This window comes from Lacerta agilis, chromosome 16 (genome assembly GCF_009819535.1).
Source record: "Lacerta agilis isolate rLacAgi1 chromosome 16, rLacAgi1.pri, whole genome shotgun sequence".
NCBI lineage: Eukaryota > Metazoa > Chordata > Lepidosauria > Squamata > Lacertidae > Lacerta > Lacerta agilis.
This window is the reverse complement of record NC_046327.1, coordinates 23,042,823-23,065,996: the sequence shown is the minus strand read 5'-3', so window position 1 is coordinate 23,065,996 and position 23,174 is coordinate 23,042,823. Positions and strand designations below refer to the sequence as shown.

Here is a 23,174-nt window from a genome sequence, read left to right as displayed (position 1 = left end):
TTTAATGAATTATTGTTACATGCCCTGACTTCCTGACGTGATTGTGTAAATAGAAGCTTCCCTTGACCAATATCCCACATCTTACCACAAAAGGCAAATAAATGTTCCAAAGGTAATACAGGTTACTTTTGAAACTTATGCAGGCTATAAGCTTTAAGAAAGGGATGCAAAACAAGCTAGAGCCAAACTGATCCCATGCCAGGAGCCTGTGGCTATACATAGATCCAGTTTAGCAACTGTGTTTATCACTTTGGGGGCTGATGTCTTGATTTCCAAAAGCTCTTTTTGTTCCAGCTAAACATGAAGTGGCATTTCATATAGCCCTAAGCTCTTGTTCTTGTTCCATATTTGTCTAGTCACTTGCTTACGTAGCTGTTCAGTGTTTATCAAGGAACATGCACTTTCAGCTGTCATCAAACTGGTTCTGAGCAGTTTAATAAGGCTGCACAGAGAGGGACTAAATCATAAGACCAAAGCCCATCTAGTCCAACATACTGTTTTCAACAGAATCTGGCTGCCAGATTTACTGGGGAGCTCACAATTCAGTGTGGAAGTGGTTGCCATTCCCTTGTTTTACCATAGAGGTATACTGCTTCTGTATGTGGAAGCTATGATAGCTAAAGCTATCCATTAACCTGTCCTCCATGAATGTGTCCAGTTCCCTTTCTTAAATACACCTATCGGCACTTTCACATTCATAGGTGACAACTCTTAAGGGTTAAGGTCCCATTGGCCCCCCAATAAATATTTGAGAGGGCTGGGGAGCCCAAAGTTGATGGGCATTGCCATTCAAATGGTATGTGTGCACCACGTCTTGTGATTGATTATGCAGCTTACCTGCCCCCTCAATATTTTATTTAAGTTGGCACCCCTGTTCACATTCATACCAAGACATTTGGCAGCCACTTCTCTAATACAATATCCCATACAGCTGCAGCCACATAAGTAGGACCATTTGATGGGACTTACGTATTCCCAAGTATGCATAGGATTTCAGCCTTTCCTTAGTAATTATGAATGTGCTCAACATAATACACAGCCCAAATGGTGGAACACTTATGAGCATAAGGTCACAGCTTGCCTCATCTATTCCCAATTGGATTTGACTCACCATTCCTTCCATTTCATATCTATTTCTTGCTTCATCCATATCTCTCTACACTTTCTCAATTGTACCACTGCCTCCTTCCTTCCTATACCTTATGCTTGAAGAAATCCACACAGCTGTAGTACTTGCAACTGTTTACTGCCCTGCCAGCAACCAGGATGCTGGGATCAGACCATGAGGGTTGCCATGTCAACCCTCCCAGCACAGATGTACACAACCATGGCAGCTTTTGTCTTTTTTCTTACACATGTTGGTTGCCAGGCATGCAAATAGTAGGGCTTTTGTGACATCAGCAATCATTGCCCCATTGCTGCTCTTACCTCTCTCAGATATATTTACCCTTTCCTAAGTGTGCTGGTTATGAGGCACACAAATAAGTCTGTGTTAAGGATAAGTATATTTGTAACAGCTCCCAATGTCACAAAGGCAAGGGGAGCCAGTGTCATTCCCCTATACAGTTTATGGGAAATGAATACCTTGGGGAGGCTCTCTCCCAAGTGTCACGAACATAATTATATTCCCCTCCCCCTCAAATTTTTAGACAATATATTTCTGTGGGAATCAAAAATATCTATCTACCCTACTAGAAAAGACTCATTTCCCTATGCCATAGTTCTAATTATGGACCTTAATCAAATGCAAATCAAAAGCTCTGCTGGTCAATCCAAATACTGTAACCTGTTATTGGCCTATATTTCAGAAACAAACCCAAACCATTTTTCTGTCACAATTTAAGCAGAAGAACCATGCACATAATTGGATGTTTCACTAAAGTTAATCCACATGTACTGCCGAAGAGGCAAGCCATATCTCCAGTTGAAAGGTGACTGGCCTCTTCAACAATGTGAAATGTTGCCATGGGATTTTTTCTTTTTAAAAAATCCACCTGCCTGCACTCACATATAGCTTTGTAGATATATAAGTAGCCACTGTGTCCTGCTGATATTGAAATATCTTTTATTTTAATATCCTGAGTTATCTCATCATTAAACATTCAGAATTGGGGTATTTCTGTACAATAAGCCAAATTATTCATACTTTTTAGCTTTATGGACAATATTCCTGCAAATCCTTTCCAAGGTAAATAGCACAATATCCTGTATATAATAAATGGGGGATAGTTTTATTCCAAGGGACAGAAGCTTGCTTGCAGATTGGCAGGGCAGTTCTTCCACTGTTTGCTCTTTTCAAACAAATTTACTACACAGAACAATCCAGTGCAAGAAAAGGAAAATGAATAGGTTCCAAATAAATAACTAAATAACTAACACATTGGAGCACTGTTATATAGAGATGTGGAAACAGAGAAGCTATGCTCGCTTGTATTCACCACCATAAAAAGTAACTCAGGTAGGAAATCAATTCTGTGTCCGTGCAACTCTAAGAGCTGTACTATTCATTGCCATTGACATCACAAACTATATTCAGTAGAGGGTTGTGTAGAGTAGCAATGAATGCTCTCTCTGGGGTACGAGAACTACATTTTACCAAATGCAAACTATGCCTGGAGAGCTGGGAAAATGCAATATTTTTCTGCAACAGGTGAATAACCTTATGTTAAACCATGTGGCCTTTGTGTTAAATATTACGAACAACAACAACAACCCACCCTGCATTCATTACATAAAAAACTGTGCAGAAAGAGCATTGGTTAACTAAGGGAGACCAAGCCAAATGCAAGCTACCAGTCCACTATTGGCTCAATAAGCCTCCTGTTTTTTAAACCTGCCTGGAAGTAAAAAAACAAGGAAGTTGTTACATAGCTGGCAAGCCTGCATGCAATTCAGTGGGTCAAAAAGTTGGGCAAGTCTCACTTAGGGCCTTATTCATGCTAATATCCTAATTGCCTAAGTTTTTTTAAAAAAGTATATGTTACCTTTTCCACCTGCATGGGCTTTGGTGTAGGCATGAGCAGAATTAGACTGATCCCCAGTCTACCTGGGTACAGCCAGGGTACTCCCGCCATAATTGGGGAATCTGACCTGCTTCATACATGAAAAAGTATGAGACAGGAGTTTGGTATCCTAAGAAATTACCTGAAAAATGACTGCCTGGGGTTGCACCAAGTATTGTCTCATCAGCATGGAGCACCACTGCCATAGCATGAAGGAGAAAAAAAACAGAAATGTAAGGAGAATATATATTTTTAAAAAAAGAGTGCAGTGAGAACTTAATAAATATATATATATATTAAATATTGTATTATGAAAGCACTCTCTTTTTCCATAATTCCTGTGCCCCAATCTACTTAACAAGAAACTGACATATAGTTAAGCATTGCATGGTGACCTGAAGTAGGAACTGCAGCTATGGTATACAGGCCTAGCTATCTCAAACTGCCCAAGCTTGTGACAGGAATATCATTCAAAGGATGGTAAGCCTGCAAAAATTGTGACCCATAAAACTGAGCACAGTCCATTAGCTATGCATTGTGGTTTGCCATTGTGCTTGATAACCCCAGCAGGCAGCAAAAGCAAGAGGTTTGTCAAATCCCTGATGGGCCACCATACATGGCTGATGGGCTCTGTTAAGCTTAGTGGGTCACAATTTGCACCAGTCTAAGGTACATGTTTCACAGCAAAAAGCTGAATGCTCCAAATACACATACAGGAGGTAGCAATATATGAAGAAATCTGTGATACTCTTAGGGATAAGCTATAGCTCATTCAGACATGCTTTGCTTGCAAGAGGACCCAAATCTGACCTCTGTCTCTGGAGGTAAGGGATTCAGGATTCAGGGAACAGGCAGAGAGCTTCAAGAGCTTCTGCAAAATTCACAGACAGTACTCCAAATGTACTAGCAGACCATGGCCTGACTAAGGGTTAAATCTCCTGCATCTGCTCATAAGAATTTGCCCTGGGATGGCAGCATATACATCAAGCCAACACATGATGTTAACTACAAGGCTAAACTCAGCCCTCTAGTTATGCCTTGTGGTCTGCAAGGCACTTGCCAGCTGCTGTATTTTCACAGCCCTGAGCAGGCAGAAAAAAACAGGAGGGGCATCTTGCAGGGACATCAGACATTGCTGGTGGGCTGCATTTGACCTGGGCAGGAGGATCACTACCAGTATATATGCAAAACTATTTAAATTCACAATGGCTTTCCTTCCACTTCTCTCCCCACACACCCCCACCACACACCCTGAAACTGGCTTCGGGAAGTAAGAGAACCTGCAGGATGGCACACGGGGGAGAAGCACTATCATAGCTAGGAGGCGGGAAGTGGACCACCCTCGGCTGCACTTTTGGGTGGCAGAGAAAGAAGAGCTTGCGGCAAATTTACCACCCCTCACCTGCCTTCCCTCTTGGGGGGCAGCGCCCTGCACACACGCCCCAGGCAGTGATAACAAACGCTCTGCCACTGGGGAGCATCCAGGAAGCTAAAAAACTAGTGCTGACAGAATGATTGCCATAGTCCTACACTGAATTCATCCCTATGACTTTAGTAAACTACAGTCTCCTCTTGAATGTGCATGTTAGTTTCTCCTCCAACCTGCCAGACTCAATTGAATAAACGTGTATATGTGCCATATAGAGGTATTTGAAAACTGGGGAAATCTGCCCTCTTTTATTCTTCCTAAAATGAAGCTTCGTAATTCCCTCAGAAACAGGAGTGATAAGATCTCAGGTTTTTAACCCAGAAAATGTCATTTGCAGGCTGTTATGCCTGACAACTTTGAAATTAAACGTTTGAATTAACTGTCAGAAATGTCTAAATAAAAAGCCATCATTTTGATTTTTGAACAATTAGAGAAACTTTTTACTGAAATTATTCTTCAAATGGAATATTCAGTGCGAATAGAACATTCAGTTGATTGACCAGCACTTAATTTTAACACGGAAGAAAGGGGGCATCTTAACCAGCTTTGCTTCCAGCAGCCCTTTGGGATACCTTTATCCTCATGGTATCCCTCAAATAAAAATAAAAAGAAATGTGATGCAATCCAGCTTGGTCGGGGGCTGGAGTGTATAAGCAGGAGCAAGCTGTGATCACATATCACTATCTGGATGAGGCCCCAGGGCTGTGTGTGCAGTTTTCTCCAAATTATCACAGCACCAATCACCTGTTGTAGAGGATGAAGTAGGCACTCCTTGACAAACTGTGTACATTTTCTGATAGGGTTAAGTATGAACAGCCCTGGTTGCTCCAGGGTGTTCCGCAAGTGTATATGGAGTGTGTGTGTGTGTGTGTGTGTGTTTATGTATATAGATAGATAGATAGATAGATAGATAGATAGATAGATAGAATCTATAAATTTATCCATATTTCCAAAAAAATAACGGGGCACTCTACATCTACATTAGAATTGTTTTAAAGATGTTTAGGTGTATGTGTGTTTTTTAAAAAAAAATTTGTTTTGTTTTATCACTTGTTGTTTGCTGCCATGGGTTACTTTGGCAGAAAGGGCAGGTAATGTAATATAATATACCGGTAATATAATGTAATAATATAATATAAATCAAAGTGTTCTGGTATATTCTCCTGCACAAGCCCTATTGAGAAGAATGGGAAATGTGCAGGTGCAGCTCCTGGGAGATTAGGCTCCTAAGTGCTTAGCGCAAAACCTTTTCCTCAAGTATGGTAGAAAACTTGCATTAGATGTGGAACAGAACATAAAAAGATCTAGAAGGAAAATGGCATCTTTACTGTTTATCAGATCACTTTTTCCAGTAACATTTCTACACAAAAGAGATGTTGATTTTGGCTTTGGAGACATGGGTCAAATAATATTGTCAACAACATACAATATAAGCTTTCGTTTAAAACACTCTTCTGACCCTGGAGGCCGAGGAGAGTTAAAAGGTTAGATCCCTGACCAACGCATTCTCCATGGCTTATAAATTCACTCCCCTCATCTCCAGCAAGTGAAAGTAGATGCTAGATTAGCGGCACTTCACCATTACTGTAGACTTCCAACAGTGAGTGACCTGCTCAAACAGACAGAATATTAAGTAGGCTACCTGCCGTGTAAAACTGGTTGCCCATCTGACCTTGTGACATCACAGTAGAGGTAAATACTGTAAATTGTAAGTTTTTTCCCCTTTTCCTCACATAGATTTTAACACTTTTTTATCCAGATCATTCATGAAATCCCTGGATTATACCCACAAAGAATTCATTATTCTTATTTCAATAGCCAATGTATCTGTATCCTCAATTCCAAATCCCCATGCCCTATTTTAAATATAGGCAAAATAATTTGTTTATACACATTCAACATCAGGTAATGATTGCCTACAATAATTTGGAGCTTGTTGGAAAGACACATAAAAACATACATGAAATTTGTGATGCACTACTTATATGCATGTCAAAGTGCAAGTAGATAAATAGGTACCGCTCCAGCGGGAAGGTAAATGCCGTTTCCGTGCGCTGTTCTGTTTCACCAGAAGCGGCTTAGTCATGCTGGCCACATGACCCGGAAGCTGTCTGCAGAGAAACACTGGCTCCCTCGGCTTATAGAGATGAGTGCCGCAACCCCAGAATCGTTTGCGACTGGACCTAGCAGTCAGTGGTACCTTTCCCTTTACTTATATGAAGAAGGAATATTTACTGGTTGCAAATGTAGTTGTTCGTTGAGTCATTTGAATGGTTCCCCATTCTCTTTGCCTACTGAAGTTATTCTTTTTAACATTGTAGCAAGAAGGAAAACAGTATTCAAATTGAAACTGTCACTTTAAAAATAATAGTTTTTATTTTCTCTTGTTTGGCTTATATATATACATATACATATACATACATATATACATATACATATACATACATATTTGGTCTTCATTCCCAAATATGTATCTCTTTGGAAATTTGAGGCCAAATGCTCTCTGTTAGCCATGTTTGGTGTCTTTCATCAATACATAATTCATACTTTGGAACCACAAAATTGGACATAGTACTATTTTTACTGTATTTTAGAGATGTGTAACTCATTCTGTTTCTGGTCCATGTCACTTTCACATATGTTCACCCATAACTGTCATCTGCAGCAGCCATTCCATCTGGTTATGGGAGAGTGAGATAGATGGGGCTTCAGGGCCTCTCTACCTGCTCTGCAAAAGTCCAGCTCCAACAGGTTCCTCCCTCAACTGTTATCAGAGGTGGTATAATCAGTGCTATTGTTTATAGAAAAAGAGGTGCCAGAACTCACCATCAATGCCTCCCTCGTTCTCTTATAATGACAATGGCACCAACCTCAGCTCCGGCAAGTTCGAACTGAAAAGAAAGCCCTAGGTAGAATCTTCTGAATGACAGTTGCTGGGTAGAATCCTTTGAATGTCAGTGGGGATAGTGCAATTGCTTGTGCGCTTTCTATAGGCGTCTTTAACCATTTCCCTCTCATTCCCAATAGGAGGGAAATCCACTACTCAAGCTCCAGGACTGGAGTACTTTCCTCTCTAGTTTGAAGGCAGGTTGGAGGACTACAGCCTTCAGATCTATAGCCTTCCCCTAATCTGCTGCTGCCACACCCCATCTTCAGCCCTATTGGTGGCAGAGCTCCAATGTTGGTAAAGACTGTAGAGATTTCCGTGGCAGCATGGAGGAGGCATTCAACACTGGATTTCTCTCTCCAAAGTAAGAACTCTTTCCACGCTTGGAGAGGGACAGGGAGGCCTGTCCCAATTTCACCATCTGAAATGGGAATGTAACTGCCCAGCAGGAGCACTGCACACACCAGCCCAACCCTTTGCCACCCCACTGAAGCCTCACTTACCAGGGTTATGCGACTGCAGCTTCTAGGTTCAAGATCTTGCAAGAGCCTCTCAAGATCTCTCTGAAACCCAGAAGATGCCGCAGCCACTTCTCCAGCAGAGGTGCCCCTTGGATTCTGCCACCTGCCTTATGGATGGACCGGCCCTGGAGAGGGACACTTTTCAAGGGACCCTAGGATTGCAGGGTTAAATAATATCTTAAACATATTTCCCCTCAAATGTACTTCCCCCTCAAAATGTGCATATTGCCTGCCACCTGGATGTCTTGCTGGTATGATCACAGAGACACAGGACAATTTTCTTGGATTGAAACAGGCTACAGCTTTATTGATTACAGATGCAAGTGTTTTGGCTTAGGCATTGGGTAAATTCACAATCAGTCAGCCCACCCGCTGACTGCCAGTCCTGGGGTCAATTCTGAGATAGGATTGTCCTATGAAATACATCAAGTAGGAACAGCCCCTCAGAACAAAGCACGACTGCGGTGCTGAAAAAGGAGGCAAGCCTTATTTAAGGCCATTGAGCAGACCCAAGTGAAAACCCCCAGTGGGTCTTCACTTGGGCCCCACCCTCCCTATGATGCTCAACTTTGTCCGCCTGTGATTGGGCAATTCCACAGGCAGGCAAATTTTAACTCCCCACAGCCAGCAGGAGAGGTAAGCATATCCATTGGGCTTGCACCATGGACCCCGGCATGCAACAGCTGCTCACGAAGAGGTACTGGTACCTTTTTGAGCCAATAACAACATTGGATTACTTGGGGAGTGCCAGTCAAGAAAGAAGTTTCTATCTGCATATAGAATTGATATCAGAATTCACAAAGATCAATTTCTTCACATTTCCCTACCAAATATGACTGGATCCAAAATAACACAAAAATTATTCTGTTGAAAGAATCTCCCTTTTTTGCTATATAAAAATTTTGGTAAATATATTTATTATTATGCTTTTGTGCTTCTTGATACACACATATAGTGAAAGTATTTTAAACCCAAGAAATTAACATATTTAGAAATTATCAGTATGTTGCACTGGAACTGTCTACATTTTCATTGCGTCAACAACCATGAGCAATGTTGTGTTGCCCAAACTGAGTGGGGGAAATATAAGGATTATATTAGCAACCAGGTTTTCTACAAAAGCTCTGCTGTCAGGCCACAAAGCGGGGGGGGGGGGGTGTAACATTTGACATGGTTCAAAGATTTTAATCCAAAGCAGCTCTAATTAATCTCCCCAGTTTTGCAGAAAACCTGTGCCATGTACAGCTGTATGAGCATTGGTGCTCTTCTGTCTTAAATTTTATAGGAATTGAAATTTGATTACCAAAGCCTCCTCCTTGACTCCCCCAGATCTGAACTGGCAAGAATCTGATGGACCATTTATCAAAAATGAGTCCTCCCCTCACCCCTGTCCTCATCTATCTATCATTTACATCACATTTTCAATTCCACCTTGCACTATCAGTGACACTAATTTTTCTTTGGGGTAAATCCTATTTACACAGCCAATTATGGCAGTATTCCAAATCTTCTTTGTTTTACATAACATTTGTCAATTGACTTTTTTTTAAAAAATGCAGGAGTTCCATATAACACTTGAAATAATATCCTGTTATTATTGTGTTCTGTCACTCAAAACATTTCTAAATCTCCCCTTTGCAGAAGATTTTTGGAGGAAAAAATTAGCAGCTGTATTTCATTTTCACCCAAATCCAATTAGAATCACGACACTCCCTGGAGATCTTTTTTAAAAGAGTGGGAATTATTTAGTGCACCCTGCCATGAACACATTTACTCCGATACTTCAGAATAACTGACCTGTTTTTGACCTAAACCTTATTATTTGCATGCTGAAGCTATATAGGCTGCATTTCCTACTAAAATCTGCAAATATATTACAGTCACTAAGAGCCTTTTGTAAAGGGACCCCCAAATCCAATCTAAATGCCTAGAATTTACCTGTTGTTTTTCTTTTATACATATAAATAGCTGCATTTCCATTCTCTCTTTGTTTCTCATTTTCATTTTCTCCTAATATCTGCATGTAAATGTCTGAAAATAGCATCTGTAATTGAGGATTATGAAGTATAGCCAGCTCCTGACAGGCTGCTAAGGAAGATGGATTATCCTCATTTTTCTGTAAATTTTGTCAATTTTGGAATTCATAAGCTATCAACACTGATCAAAATGTGACCGCACAGCTGTGTCAAAAAAGAAAGGAGCAATGACGACGTAGCTCCCTTGTTCACTAAGAAGATTGGTTCTCTAGTCCATCCCCCAGTTCCCCCCACCCACCCTCATCCCCCAAGCCCGCTTCTCCAGAGCAGGGAGAGAGAGAGAGAGAACACAATAACACTGTATGCAGACCATCACTGGCAGTTTCAAACACAGCCCCCTCCCACCAACAACTCCCCCCCAAAAAAATATTTAGATAAACAAATTGAACGTACACAAATTCTCTAGTGCACTGATTCAAATCACAAAGTATAATTTATTGCGTGTTCTCCCTTCTTTATTTATCCCTAAGTAGTGAACACGATTTCCATTCAGGAGGTTTGTTATGTTCCACTCCTACCAGACAATCACAGCACACTTGAGGCAATTGTTTAGCCTCTTCCTCTCAATTTTCCCATTACCGGGAGTAAGTACTGTTGGGACTCTTTAATAGCCTGACTGCAGCCCATATCAATAACAGATGAGGTTTAATCGTCCAACACAAAAATTATTTAGGCTCGGTAAGGACATTCAATGTCATTTGCATAATGGCATTTCTATCCTGCGCACCTAACCCATCGTGCATAAACAAGGCCCTGGGACCATAAATAATAATAAATCATGACGTCCACGCTCCTCTTGCTGTAATAGGAGCCACTCTTTGTAGAAATTATTTCGGCGGAAAATGGGCACTGTAATTTTAAAGACATGTGACAGGCCACAGATCCGTAAATCACATGCACACTCTCACTCACTCTCTCATACACAAACCAAAGATTTCCAAAATGAACACTGGAATACATGAAAAAGCAGAAAAATTATTGGCACTTGTGGCTGCAGTGTTTGCTACTGACATTTGTTTACTTTTTGAATAAAAGGCCAGAGAATTTATCTCAAACTCAGCTCTTTCACACTGTAAGATGAACTGCAATATCAAGCATTTATCGCTTTGCTAGGGCTGTGGCCCATTTAAAAGTACTGGGGTGCAAAAACAGGTAGGAGGAGACAGCAGGAGTAGGTCTCTGGAGTCATCAAGGGTGGTGTGTCTCCAGGGGCACATAAAAGAAGCAATGGCAGGCAGTTGAGGGTACAGTGCATGCAGAAGACTGAGCACTGGGGAAATGGCTCTGTCAGAAAACACATGTGACAACGAGGGAAAGGGTCAAGCCAGTGCAGAGCTTGTCTGAGGCTCAGGGTGGGAGCTTTGTTAGAATAAAGTTACAAACTTGAACAAAAAAGCAGCCAATTCCCAGCTGGTCCGCTGAGACCCAGGGCAAGTGGGCCCAGCTGCCGGCCCCCTCTGCACAGGCCCGGAAAGGGTCATTTGAGTAACAACACAACATAGTGGGGGAATTAGGAAGAGTGGGCAGAAAATGAGTGAAACAAGCTTTCTGCTCAAAAAGGCTATTAATAAATAAAGTTACCTAAACAGGTGGCAATGTTTTTTTAAGGGGGAAACAGCAAACAGGCAACAAGTGCACATGCCCACATTTCTGAGCATGTGCATAAAGATAAAAGAACCTGACAATACTGAATACATTTTGAACATGTGCAGAACACATTTTGTATTGGATTCCAAAAAAGCATGAGCAGAAGAGCACTAGTGCCTTCTAGTGCTGTTCTACAAATATTTAAACAAGAGTTCACACAGTGTTATAGCAGGTACGGTAGGTTCTATAGCAGTTCTCATGCATCCATATTTCTGGGAGATATTGCACAAAGCTCTTGCATAAGTAGAAGAACATCTCTGGTTATACTTTCACTCTTTTCATTCAACATAATGCACCAAAGTGTGTAAATCAGCCCTTTTATGAGCAGAAGACACTTTCAACATGCAAAAGGGTGCCAACAGCAGGGAAGTTTGAGCAAAGTTTTGGACAAACATTAGAATTTTAGGATAGTAATAGCAGGTTTGAAATGTATACACGTTTGAAAAACTGTATCTAGCTGTTCGCCATTGTTGTGGGCTTCATGGTAGAAAACAGGGGGAGGCAACAATTTCTGAACCTAAGTGGGGAATGAATATATAGTGCAGTGATGTTAGATAGAAAAGGTTTATAAGGAAGAGAGAGAAAATCATGCTAAGAGAGAGAGAGGATAAAGATAAAAGGAATGTTGATGTTAAAATATCAGGATGCTGATATAACTACACATATGAGAGAAAGAGAGAAAAGGAAAAGAAAGAGGAGCAAAATAGACACAACAGTGGGCTTTGTTTTATTTTCTACAAATCTCCACTTGTTTCTAAGTAACATGAAATACTATGTGTCTTTATGCAATTAAACTACAGTACTATGCAGTAATAAGTGTATGGATGCAAAGGCCAACACGTCATTCCACAAATTGAAGAAAGGAGAGATGCATCTACTAGAAGAGTATGGTGGAAGACATAAGCAAGTAGCAAATGACAATGACGGGCTTTCTCTACTGCATCTAGCAAAAAAGTTTAGTTAAGACGATTTGGGGCACTTTATGGTAAAGCCTAGGAGCCCTAGAGCAAGACTAAAAGTAGCATTAGAACCTGCCTGGATTTGGAAGAGTTAAAAAAAAACACTTTCTAACTGCAATGGATGCTGGGGTTTCTCCAGACAATGAACAAAATAGGCCTGGATTGGTCAAGCCTGCATGCTATAAATACTAGGAGGCTGGGTGAGGCGCCCGCCTCAAGCAGCAGACGCCCAGGGTGCAGTGCCCACCTCACCTCCACTGCCTACCTCTCTACCTCTGCCATCAGTGGAGAAGAGGCACTGGTTACTGGCAAGATTTCATGAGATCTCACTAAAATCTCATGAGATTTCATGAAGCACTTGAGATGTCACAAGTTCTCACAGGACGCCAGCACTTCACGGGTGCCAATGCAGGCAAGAGAGGGGCAGCAGCAGGGCAGCGGCAGGGGTGTGCCATGTCTCTGTTTCACCTCAAGCAGTGAAACAGGATGCACCATCCCTGCATCATCTTGTAAATTTCCCCGTCCTCAGAAGCATTTATCTGTTTTTAAAACTCTGATAGATATAATTGTTAAGAGGTGGGGGGAACAACAACATATTAAAGCACTCCAAGAAACAGTTAAACCTGAGCTCATACTGGCAGTACCCCTCTCTTTTCATAGAGGACAGCTAGATTTCTTTCTGTCAAGAGCTTTAGCTGTGTGTTGCGAAAGAGAGAAAGAACAGTATCATTCCCATATTTATTTATTTATTTATTTATTTATTTAGGCAATTTATAACCTGCTTTTCAGCTTAAGTAACTTTTTGAAAACAGGTTCTGACACATGTGATCAGAATGCTGCATGAATGACCAAATGATCGGTAACTGAAACCATGGTTGTGTGAATCCATCCATAAACACATACACATTATGAAGGGTTGGAACAATACAGCTATGGAATGAGGACTAGCACAGATGTACAACTAAGAATAGAATCTGGGCTTTTTATTATGTGTAAAGACTCCAGGTTTGTCTTTTGATGTATTTTTTTCCTGCAGTTTAACTCCTTTCTCTTAAACATATTTCTGCATGTCTCATTTAATGCCCTTACAGGTGATGGACTATACTGAATTGGCAAAACTAACAGCAGTGGGAGAGAAACAAAAACACCATGGAAAATGGGATAGGAAGTAAAAAAAGGGGGGGAGACAAATTTATTATGTATTGAAGTAAACTTTTGAAAGCGTAATAAAAATTTGTGTGTGCGCGCACACACACACACACACACACACACACACACACATAACCCCTACATAACATTTTGATGGGTTTTTGCACATAATTAAGAAACATATTTTGGGTAGAATTTTTACCTCTGAAAGCAGAATCCTATATCTGAACAAACATAAGTCTTTAGCATTGTTTGTTTATGGCATCTATATGTCACCTTTCATTCAAGGGGTTGTATATTTAAAATGATAATAAAATTAAATCTAATGTTCAAATAGCTGAACTCACTTTACAAACAAAAACTACAGCATCACAAGTATACCATAAAAAGTAAAATAACACAATAAAGCAGGCAGAAAAGTCATAAAAATGAACAATAAGACCAGAGTAAAACTAATAAAGTCAATACACAATGAGAAGCAAAAACAGTAAAGTTATTCAAAATTGGTCAAAACCTTGACCACGTTGTACAAAAAACTGACATCAATGATGTCAGTTTCTGAGTTCTAAATCCTAATGAAATCCATAGAATGTCATGGTCAGAACCAATGTGATGGCTTCTGCTTTGCCAAATCTAGTACTAACACTGTACAACATAGCCATATTATTAGACCCTCGTGTTAATGAAGGTTTCAGGAGATCCTAAATTATGCCATGTTCAAGTGTCCACAGGTGCTAGAACACAGGAAGGAGAAGGTAGATTGGAATGTGACAATATACCCCTGGATGATCTACTAACTCTCAGTTATTTAACAATAGCAACAACATAAATTAGGCTTCCTAAATTAAGCTGCTAAAACTAAGGAAGTATGGAAGAAACCAAGTGTTAAAATACTATGGGTCGCATCCAACTGAGCTGTACTCAGAATAGATCCACTGAAATGTTAGGGCTCTGTCAAACAGTCAGAGTAGTCCCATTGAAATTAATGGACATGACTAACTTAGGTTCATTAATTTCAACGCATCAATTCTGAGTAGGACTTAGCTGGATACATTCCAAAGGAATTAAGTTAGTAATGTCTATTAATTTCAGTGGGTCTACTCTGAGTCTGACTAACACTAAATACAACTATATGAGCTCTCTGAGTAATGAAAACAAATTACTGGGCTGAGTATGTCCTCTATTACCCAGTTCTTAATTCTATGCCTACCTGCCACCCCAGGCCACTTTTTTTGCAGTTGTTGGACCATGGGGTGTAGAAAAAAAATCCAAAATTGATCTCACAAGCATGAAGTCTGACCACTTCTGCTGTGCAGCTTTCAATGCTGGGACACATTTTCCCCTCAGTCATTCAGCAAAGTCTGAAATAATATTGCCAAGTTGTAGAAATGTCTTTAAAAATAATTTAGCACTACCTCAATACACCATGTTTTAAAGGCTATATGAGAAATGCTGCTTTAAAATTTTGTTCCTTTGGAGTGTAAATTGCCTCATAAATGTAGGAAATGCCTACAAAATGAGCTGGAGAGTATTAGCAATTTACAGACCTAAACATGGGAGAATTCTATTCTGGTCTATTCAGAAACAAAAGGACAGATAATTGCAGAGTTATGCCTTGAACGAATATAGCAGGATTGTCCCGTTAGCTGAGACTGAGTGCAATATTTCTTGTCATTTTCAAAACTCAATTGCAATGCAGCACAAAGACTTTCCGTTTAAATTAGTAGGCTCTGGGTTATCACAGCTTCCCATTATACAAGTCAACAGGCAAGTTTATTTGCTTATAGATTTCTCTTTCACTCTCCTGTAGGGTTAATGTAGACAGCAGGAAGTAGGTCAATGTTGTGTAAAGTGAAGCATCCATACAAAGCAGCATTGTGTTGTCTGTGTTATAATGCCCAGTAGCAGACAGTTCTATATCTATTTTCTGAGTGCAAGCAGTGAACATCACATACACACTGTAAACTGCATGGATGATCTCCCTGGCTCTATTATTTTCCAAAGGCACAAAGACTATGTGAGCAATTATATTGTACTCATCTCACTCATATATTATGTCCTGACATGATATTGAAAATCTGATGGATGGCCAGTAAATCACTACTCTGCCTTAGTTCATGTGCAGAGTCCGTTGTTTCCTTCACTACTATCTATGACATTGGGGACTTATAGAGTTGCCATTTGCTATCTGTCAGAGATATGAATGCTAGGAAAAGAACAGTCCTCTTCACAGCTATCATCTTTCTAGTTTTCTTTTGATTGGTTGGGAATGGGCTATTTTAATGCTTGTGCATGGATTTCATCATGTAATTGGTTTAGAAGGAAAACACAATGGGGGTGTTTAATAAACTGTTACATGTAACAAGCAATAATGATAACAATAACAACAACCATTATTATTATTATTGTTATTATTGTTATTATTATTATTATTATTACCCCGCCCATCCAGCTAGGTTTCCCCAGCCACTCTGAGCGGCTCCCAACAGATTAAAAACAGTATAAAACATCAAACATTAAAAACTTCCCTAATCTTTCTCATTGATTTGTGCAAGTGTTTTGTGCTTCATAACATTTACATGGCAATCTCCCTGAATACGTTACTAACTGCTGGGGGGGGGGGGAAATTCCTCTGTTCTAAAGTGAGATTTTGTATTTGTTGTATTGTTCAGTTGTTGTAATTTTGTTTGTTTTAATCTGTGTTTGCTTTGAGAATTCTGATCATATGGCAGTTTATACCTTGTGTATATTAACAAAATTTTGTAGGAAAGCTTTTGTGATGGCCTGGGACTCGAGCTCAGGCTCATAACCGGAGGAGGCTCAGTCTGTGTCGGATCCTCTGCCGCAGGCATCAGCTGAACCTAGTCTGGGGCCTGATCCTGAAGAGCCTCAGTCTGCTCAGGTTCCCCTGCAACAAGCACCAGCTGGACCGAGTCAGGGGCCTGAGCCTGTCCTGGCTCCAGGTGCTGAGGATACCTCATTGCTGTCAGCTGGGCCATCAGAGGCTGAGGCGGCCCCTGAGTCTAGTAACACTCCGGCGTCTCCTGAGCTGCAGAGACTCAGGGCTGAGAGAAGGAGGGACCTGAGTAGCCACAGGAGTGCTCGCCTTCAGGCGAGGCAGGGTGGTGAGTCATCGGGGGATTGGGACCGGCCATTACCTCGGCAGAGATAAAAGGGTGGTCAGATCCCGCCCCAGGTTGCGGGAGCAACATCGCTGCTTGTCAGATCCTGCCTATGTTCCTGACCTTGCCCAGTTTGCTGCCCTGCACCCTGCCTCAGCTTCATCGGACTGACCCCTTGTTGACTCCCTAGACTTCGGACTGGACCTAGACCTCACCTCTTGGATTACCCTTGGACCATCACAGCTATAGCCTCTGCGGACCTGGTGCAGGGAATCCCAGGCCTACGTCTCAAATAATGTCTTCTTTCTAACTAGCTCCTACCAACATGTTCAGAGCCCCTAAATATATTTGGGTTGAATTTGATTTGGCCAAAGACACATTGTCATGTCATCTCACTTAAATGTTTCCAAGGAAAGCTCAAACAACCCGGTGGGCAGAAATGAAGAGGATTTGTGTGTATCTAAAAGCTCACATATATGAGTGATTTGTGTGTGTGTGTGTGTGTGTGTGCGTGCATTCATGCTTGTAAGTGAAAGTACATGTGTGGAAAAAATGCATATTTATATACATTTGCGTAAGTTTGCACATCTATGTACAAATGAGTGAGAGATTGCATGCTTGTGTAAAACTGAATGTGAGTTTCTGAATTTCCACTTGTGAGTTCTTGGGTGCAGAACATTGACCAATTTAAAAATCAACAGCTTTACAACCAGACAAAAGAAAGGTTTCTCACCCCCCATTTGAAATCATACAGTCCGTATTCTCTGCTATAAATAACCATACCAATATAGAAGCATATGAGAAGAAAGAGAAAGCTCTGTTCCAAAACTTAGCTGGGCTAAATAGATGAAGTTCAGCCATGACTATGATATGCATATCTCTTGAACCCATGCAGCTGGGACAGTGTGCATGTTCCCTTCCTTTTGAGTAGCACCCTCTCATCCAGTCAGGAGCTAGGTACACATATAATCCAGGACAACAGAATTACTAGAAACATATGAAAAGAGCACATAATATCTGCCTCATAAGCAAGCCACTACACAGAAGGAGTGGGATGTTGGGCTGTGGGTATTCCCTCTTCATTCATGAAGTAGGGATGGAAAGGGATGTATCAATTGTAAATGAATTTACACTAGGAATTTGGAGGTTCTGACCTGACAGAGTTTCAGCTGCATTGGACTATCTCCTGCATAAAATGCCCGCTTATGTCTGAGCAGATTGTGCATTGCTGGGTTCTTTTTTCAAAAGTCTATGTACTTGCTAAATTATTTGCAGAAAATCTGTATGTTATATTTCTGAGATGTGTAAGTCATACTGCATGTGGTACCATATTTCTGCAGCATAATATGAAATCATTGTATATAGTTATATGCATTGTTACATGTATCTGGTTTTATGCTGGTTACTTTAAGAAACCTTGCACTTTATGCATATAATAAATATAATAATGCATATAAATATATGTGCTAATAGTTCATATTCTTAGTGAAACCACAAAAATTAAACAAACTTTATTCTCCTGAGATTCCATGAGCACGACCAAGGAATCCAATCAACTAATGAATCCCATCAGCTGAAGTCCTGAGCAAGGACTTCTGCTAGAGCAAATGGGCTTCCCCCTCTCCTCCCCATGTGCTTCCCAAAATTGGCTCTGGGGAAGTCAGGAGAAACTGTGAAGCAACACATGGGGGAGGAAAGAGAGATTGTTCCAACTGGCAAGCCCAAATGCTTAAGCTGATAGAACAATTGCTTTATCATGTTTAATTCTACCCAATAATTAGAAAAATTCTGTTCTGATTTCAATATTTTGAGAAAATTTGCTGAAAGAATTCATGAATAAGAAGCTACTAAGAAGGCAAACAAATAAGAATGTGTTGAATGAAATATTGAAGCATACCCACACATCTGATCCAGCACATCTGACTACACTGCAGATGACTCTTCACGTCCTGTGATGTTGGACTTGCTTAGCTGTTACTAGAGGACGCCCCATGCGAAGAGCTTGTATGCTGAAATGGCATGTCTTAGGGATCATGCTGTTAAGGATGTGGAGAGCACATGACTGTTTCTAAGTTCACAAAGGAGGCCTAAACAGTTTCACAAATGTAGAGACCCTTTCAAAAGCAAAACCTGTTAGCTGCATACATGGGTCCAGCAGGTATTCTTTTCATAATATTTCTCAGCTACTATAATCCAATTGTCATGCAACATGCCAGGCTGCATCAATCATGCTGTGTTATGTTCTGTCACATAACATAACACAATATGACTGATGCCACCCAACATGACATGCTGCAACATGGTACAATGTGTAGGAAATTTTTATACAGTCCTCCAAGAAAACGGCACACACACACAAAAGCAGCTTGTCAGAAATGGGGGAGGGGGGCATGAGATCCCTTGAAGGCTTCAGCTTTCATGTTTAAAAGGGACCATTCATAGATTATTTATACAACTTTAATCTCTGCATAGTAAATGCAACCAAAACAATTAAATTGGCTGTAAATCACAATTTTCACAGGCAAAAGGCCAGTTAAAAGAATGGTTGCTCCTGCTGTTATGTGAAAAGTGCCTCCTGCTTGTTGTGAACCAAATATGTTCTTTAGTTATGCAAAGTGGGCCTTTGATGCTGGTACAACCTGATCTTCTGTGGTGGTCCATCAAGCTGCACATTGCACAAATTGCCAGTTAGCAACATTGTACTCTAGGGCTTGTGTTGCAGGTACTGAAAGGCTTGTGCCCCATGCCTCCAACAAATCTGCTCTGGGGGTTTGGGGGTTTGCTCTGGGTACAGAACAGATTTAGAGGGAATGCTGGGGGAGGAAGGGAAATTCCATTGTGCAAGCAGAAGTCCTTGTGCTGAGAGGTCAAGTTAGCTGGATACATAGGCGCCAGGTCCTAAGGGCCGAGCACTTTCGGACCCCCAACTTTTTTTAGGGGGCCAGGCCCCTTCAATGTTCACAGGGCATTCAGCTCTGCTGCCTGGCTCCTCGCAATGTCACATCAGGCCCCCTCAATCATTCTGAAAAGCTGACGCCTCTGGTTGGATACTGTTCACAACTATTTTAATATCAGTATGATAGAGTTAAAGGTAAAGGTAAAGGGACCCCTGACCATTAGGTCCAGTTGCGGACGACTCTGGGGTTAAGGCGCTCATCTCGCTTTACTGGCCAAGGGAGCCGGCATACAGCTTCCAGGTCATGTGGCCAGCATGACTAAGCCGCTTCTGGCGAAACAGAGCAATGCATGGAAACACCGTTTAGCTTCCCACCAGAGCGGTACCTATTTATCTGCTTGCAATTTGATGTGCTTTCAAACTGCTAGGTTGGCAGGAGCAGGGACCAGGAAATGGGAGCTCATTCTGTCACGGGGATTCGAACCGCCGACCTTCTGATAGGCAAGCCCTAGGCTCTGTGGTTTAGACCACAGCGCCACCCGCGTCCCTGATAGGGTTAGAATGGACCAAAGGAGTCTTAAGCTACCTAGGATGCTCCAGCTTTCAAAGGGTTATTCCAAATAGCTCCAGATAACTAGAAGCAGATAGCCACTGGAACAGTTAGTTCTATATTATTTGAATCAGTAAAACAAGTAAATGCTACATGGAAATTGGAGGAAGAATCATAGAATTGTTAGAGTTGGAAGGGATCACAAGAATCATCTAGTCCTAACTCCTGCTGTGAAGGAATATATTGGGGGTTTTTTCAAAAAAGATCTGAAATTTCCTGGCTTGGACAAGAAAAATGATTATCCTATCTAGTTCTGGTATTATCTTTACCATCTTAGGAATTTATGTGGTGTAGGGAGAACAATGCTAAATGGAGATACTCTCCTATATTGCCACTAATAAAATTATTATTATTATTATTATTATTATTATTAGTCCTTCTGGTTAGATATCATAAATAAAATGAATGACATCATCAGAAGACCTGAGTTCTTTAGCATAGGTTACGTGCACTTACGGTATCTGTATACTAGACAATGAAGCATAGTAAATATTGCACTCTAAACACACACATACACTGTAGAAGCCAACCAAATTCCACTGCACACAATGCCCAGCAAGTGCTATCTGAAATATACATGAACAATCTAGTAGATTATCATGTTAGATGCGTGTAGCTAGTCAGGAGTAATCCAACAATGTGGGTTCACCAGCTGTAGATTTTTGTAAAACTGTGCGAAAATTAAAGAAAATATTGTCAATTCTGAATTAAATTAACAACTAGCAGAGGATGCATTCCTTAAAGGGGGGGTGGAGACACCATAGCAGTTTAACCTCCCCTGACCTTTGAACTCTGAGGCGGGTCATACACATGTCACTGTTCCCAGCTGTCTTTCTGACACCCTGCCCATTGCAGGGCCTTAGCCCTTTCCATTTTGTAGCGGTATTGATCTGTTGGCAGCAATGGGCTGGATAATTAGCCAGGAATTAGGGTTTCTATTACAGCCAGGAGGTTGCCCCAGCTGATTTATCACCTGAATAATTTACTGTGATTGAAAGGAAATTAAAATGAACTCCATTCGACAACTGTGCACTTTTATGGGCTTTAGTGAAGACTCAAGATCCAAATTAATAGCCTTGTGCTGTTTAATAGTCTACTGAGAGTAAATATGGGAAGGTTTTCTCTGCTGCTGATGTGATTTCTTGTGCTGGATTTAGAAGTTGCTCCCCCCCCCAAGATAACTACTGACAGACCCAAAGGTATTTTTTACTTGAAAGAGACACACATTAGTGACTAAACTGTTACAAACGTGTCTAAAAAAACAAAAACCCTCTAGCTCTATTTGCACTTTCCTTTATTGTTAGCTTTCAGTCTGGAGGCAAAGTTAAGGTTAATCATTTGAAAACAAAATGGGATGCATCCTACATTTTCATTCACAGGAACACACATATAAGTCATGGGTAAAAATAAAATTTTTGTAAGGGGAATGATAGATATATCTGTTCCCCTGCCAAGCACAGGTAGATCTACAGATCTGAAAGTCATTTGCATCTGCCTCGTAAGACAGTTTATTTGTCCTTCCTACATTACAAGTTTCATTACAAAGGTTACTTTTGTATTTTTGGTCCCACAAACAAAAACATTCTTTTTCTAGAAAAATAGGTGCCGGTACTCGCCATGAAGTTGTTATAGTAAGTGCCACACTTTTTAACAGCAACAAAAAAAAGAGGTGCTGGTACTGCGTACCCTTGAGTACTCCCTGAAGAAGAAGAAGAAAGCACTGCCTACGTCTATAACAGCATTCTTTCTTACAGTAAGCTCAACTTCCCAGTATTACTACGTATGCAAATTTTGAGTGTGGAATTCTGAATTTGAATTTTGAGTTTCAAAAGATAAATTTTATGACCCCACCGCCACTCACCACTCTGCCCTCCACCTCTTTCCCCCTTTTTCTTCCTAATGCAAAACTAACATCTCAGCAAATGAAACTGATCTGTAGAAAATGTAACTTGGAAAAAGAGACATTGCACATACTTTTGTAAGCCAATAAAAATACATTTTAAAAAAAAAACACAGAAATTTTACCTCAAAATTCTGGGTCTTTAGACTTGTTAACAACTCTTGTTGTTGTTTTTATTTGGCCAGTTTTATTTGGCCAGTGTTAAATATCTGTTCTCACAAGCTGTAAACTGACAAAAGCTGTCAGTTTATGAATACCATTTGAATGTAATATGTGAAGAGTGTCAATGTGGTGTTAGCAGTTAGTGTGTCTGGCTAGGTTTGGAGAGACCAAGGTTCAAGTCCTCACTCAGCTGTGAAGTTCACTAAGCAATCCCAAGTCACTAGGTCTCAGCCTAACCTACAGGATTGTTGTGAGGATCAAACAGGAGAGAATGGAATCTTGAATGCCATCCTGAACTCCTTGGTGAGTTCTAAATATCAAACACTGTTAATCAAATATTACATAATGAAATAAAGTATTATTGCTAAGATTGGGGGTTTCATCAGGAGTAGATTAATTGAGCCAGGATTGATTAAAGTCGGTCAATTGGTGAGATCTATATATACTCTTGTTAGCGAGATTACTGGCTAAATGGCCAGTGGGTGCTTTCTAGAATATATCTGAAAAGTCCTGAAAGGGGTGCTTTCCTTCCTCTGATTTTCTTTCCTCCATTCCTATGTAAGGATGGTGTAACTTAGGTCTGAATATGAAAAGAAATAATATAGACCATGCAGTTTACGTTGGAAAGGAAGAAAGACTACTAAGAGGGGACAGCTGATTTTTTTTGGCGCTGCAAGCTTTGGAAAGTGCGTTTTGGGAAGAGCTGCCTCTTTGTGGAGATCTGGTGTGGGCTAGTGGATTTGGCTGTCTGTTGCAGTGTTTAAACTGTGGTCTTACCTATGATCAGCCTTTGTATCTGTAAATAAACTCAACTATTACAAATGCCTTAAGCCACCCAGTGAGCTTTCCAAAGG

The 23,174-nt window shown here is 40.7% G+C and overlaps 1 protein-coding gene across 7 annotated transcripts in view; it reads right to left on the bottom strand.

The window, feature by feature from the left end:
- The window catches only part of PAX5 (paired box 5), a 220,220-nt gene that overhangs the window by 109,602 nt on the left and 87,444 nt on the right, over nt 1-23,174 (bottom strand). For 4 of the 7 annotated variants that reach the window (XM_033173042.1, XM_033173036.1, XM_033173038.1 and 1 more), the window contains exon 7: nt 3,145-3,201. The exons of the other annotated variants lie outside the window; for them this stretch is intronic. In XM_033173042.1, coding sequence (XP_033028933.1) covers nt 3,145-3,201 — 57 coding nt within the window. The remainder of the gene's footprint in view (nt 1-3,144; nt 3,202-23,174) is intronic. 7 annotated transcript variants of the gene reach the window in all.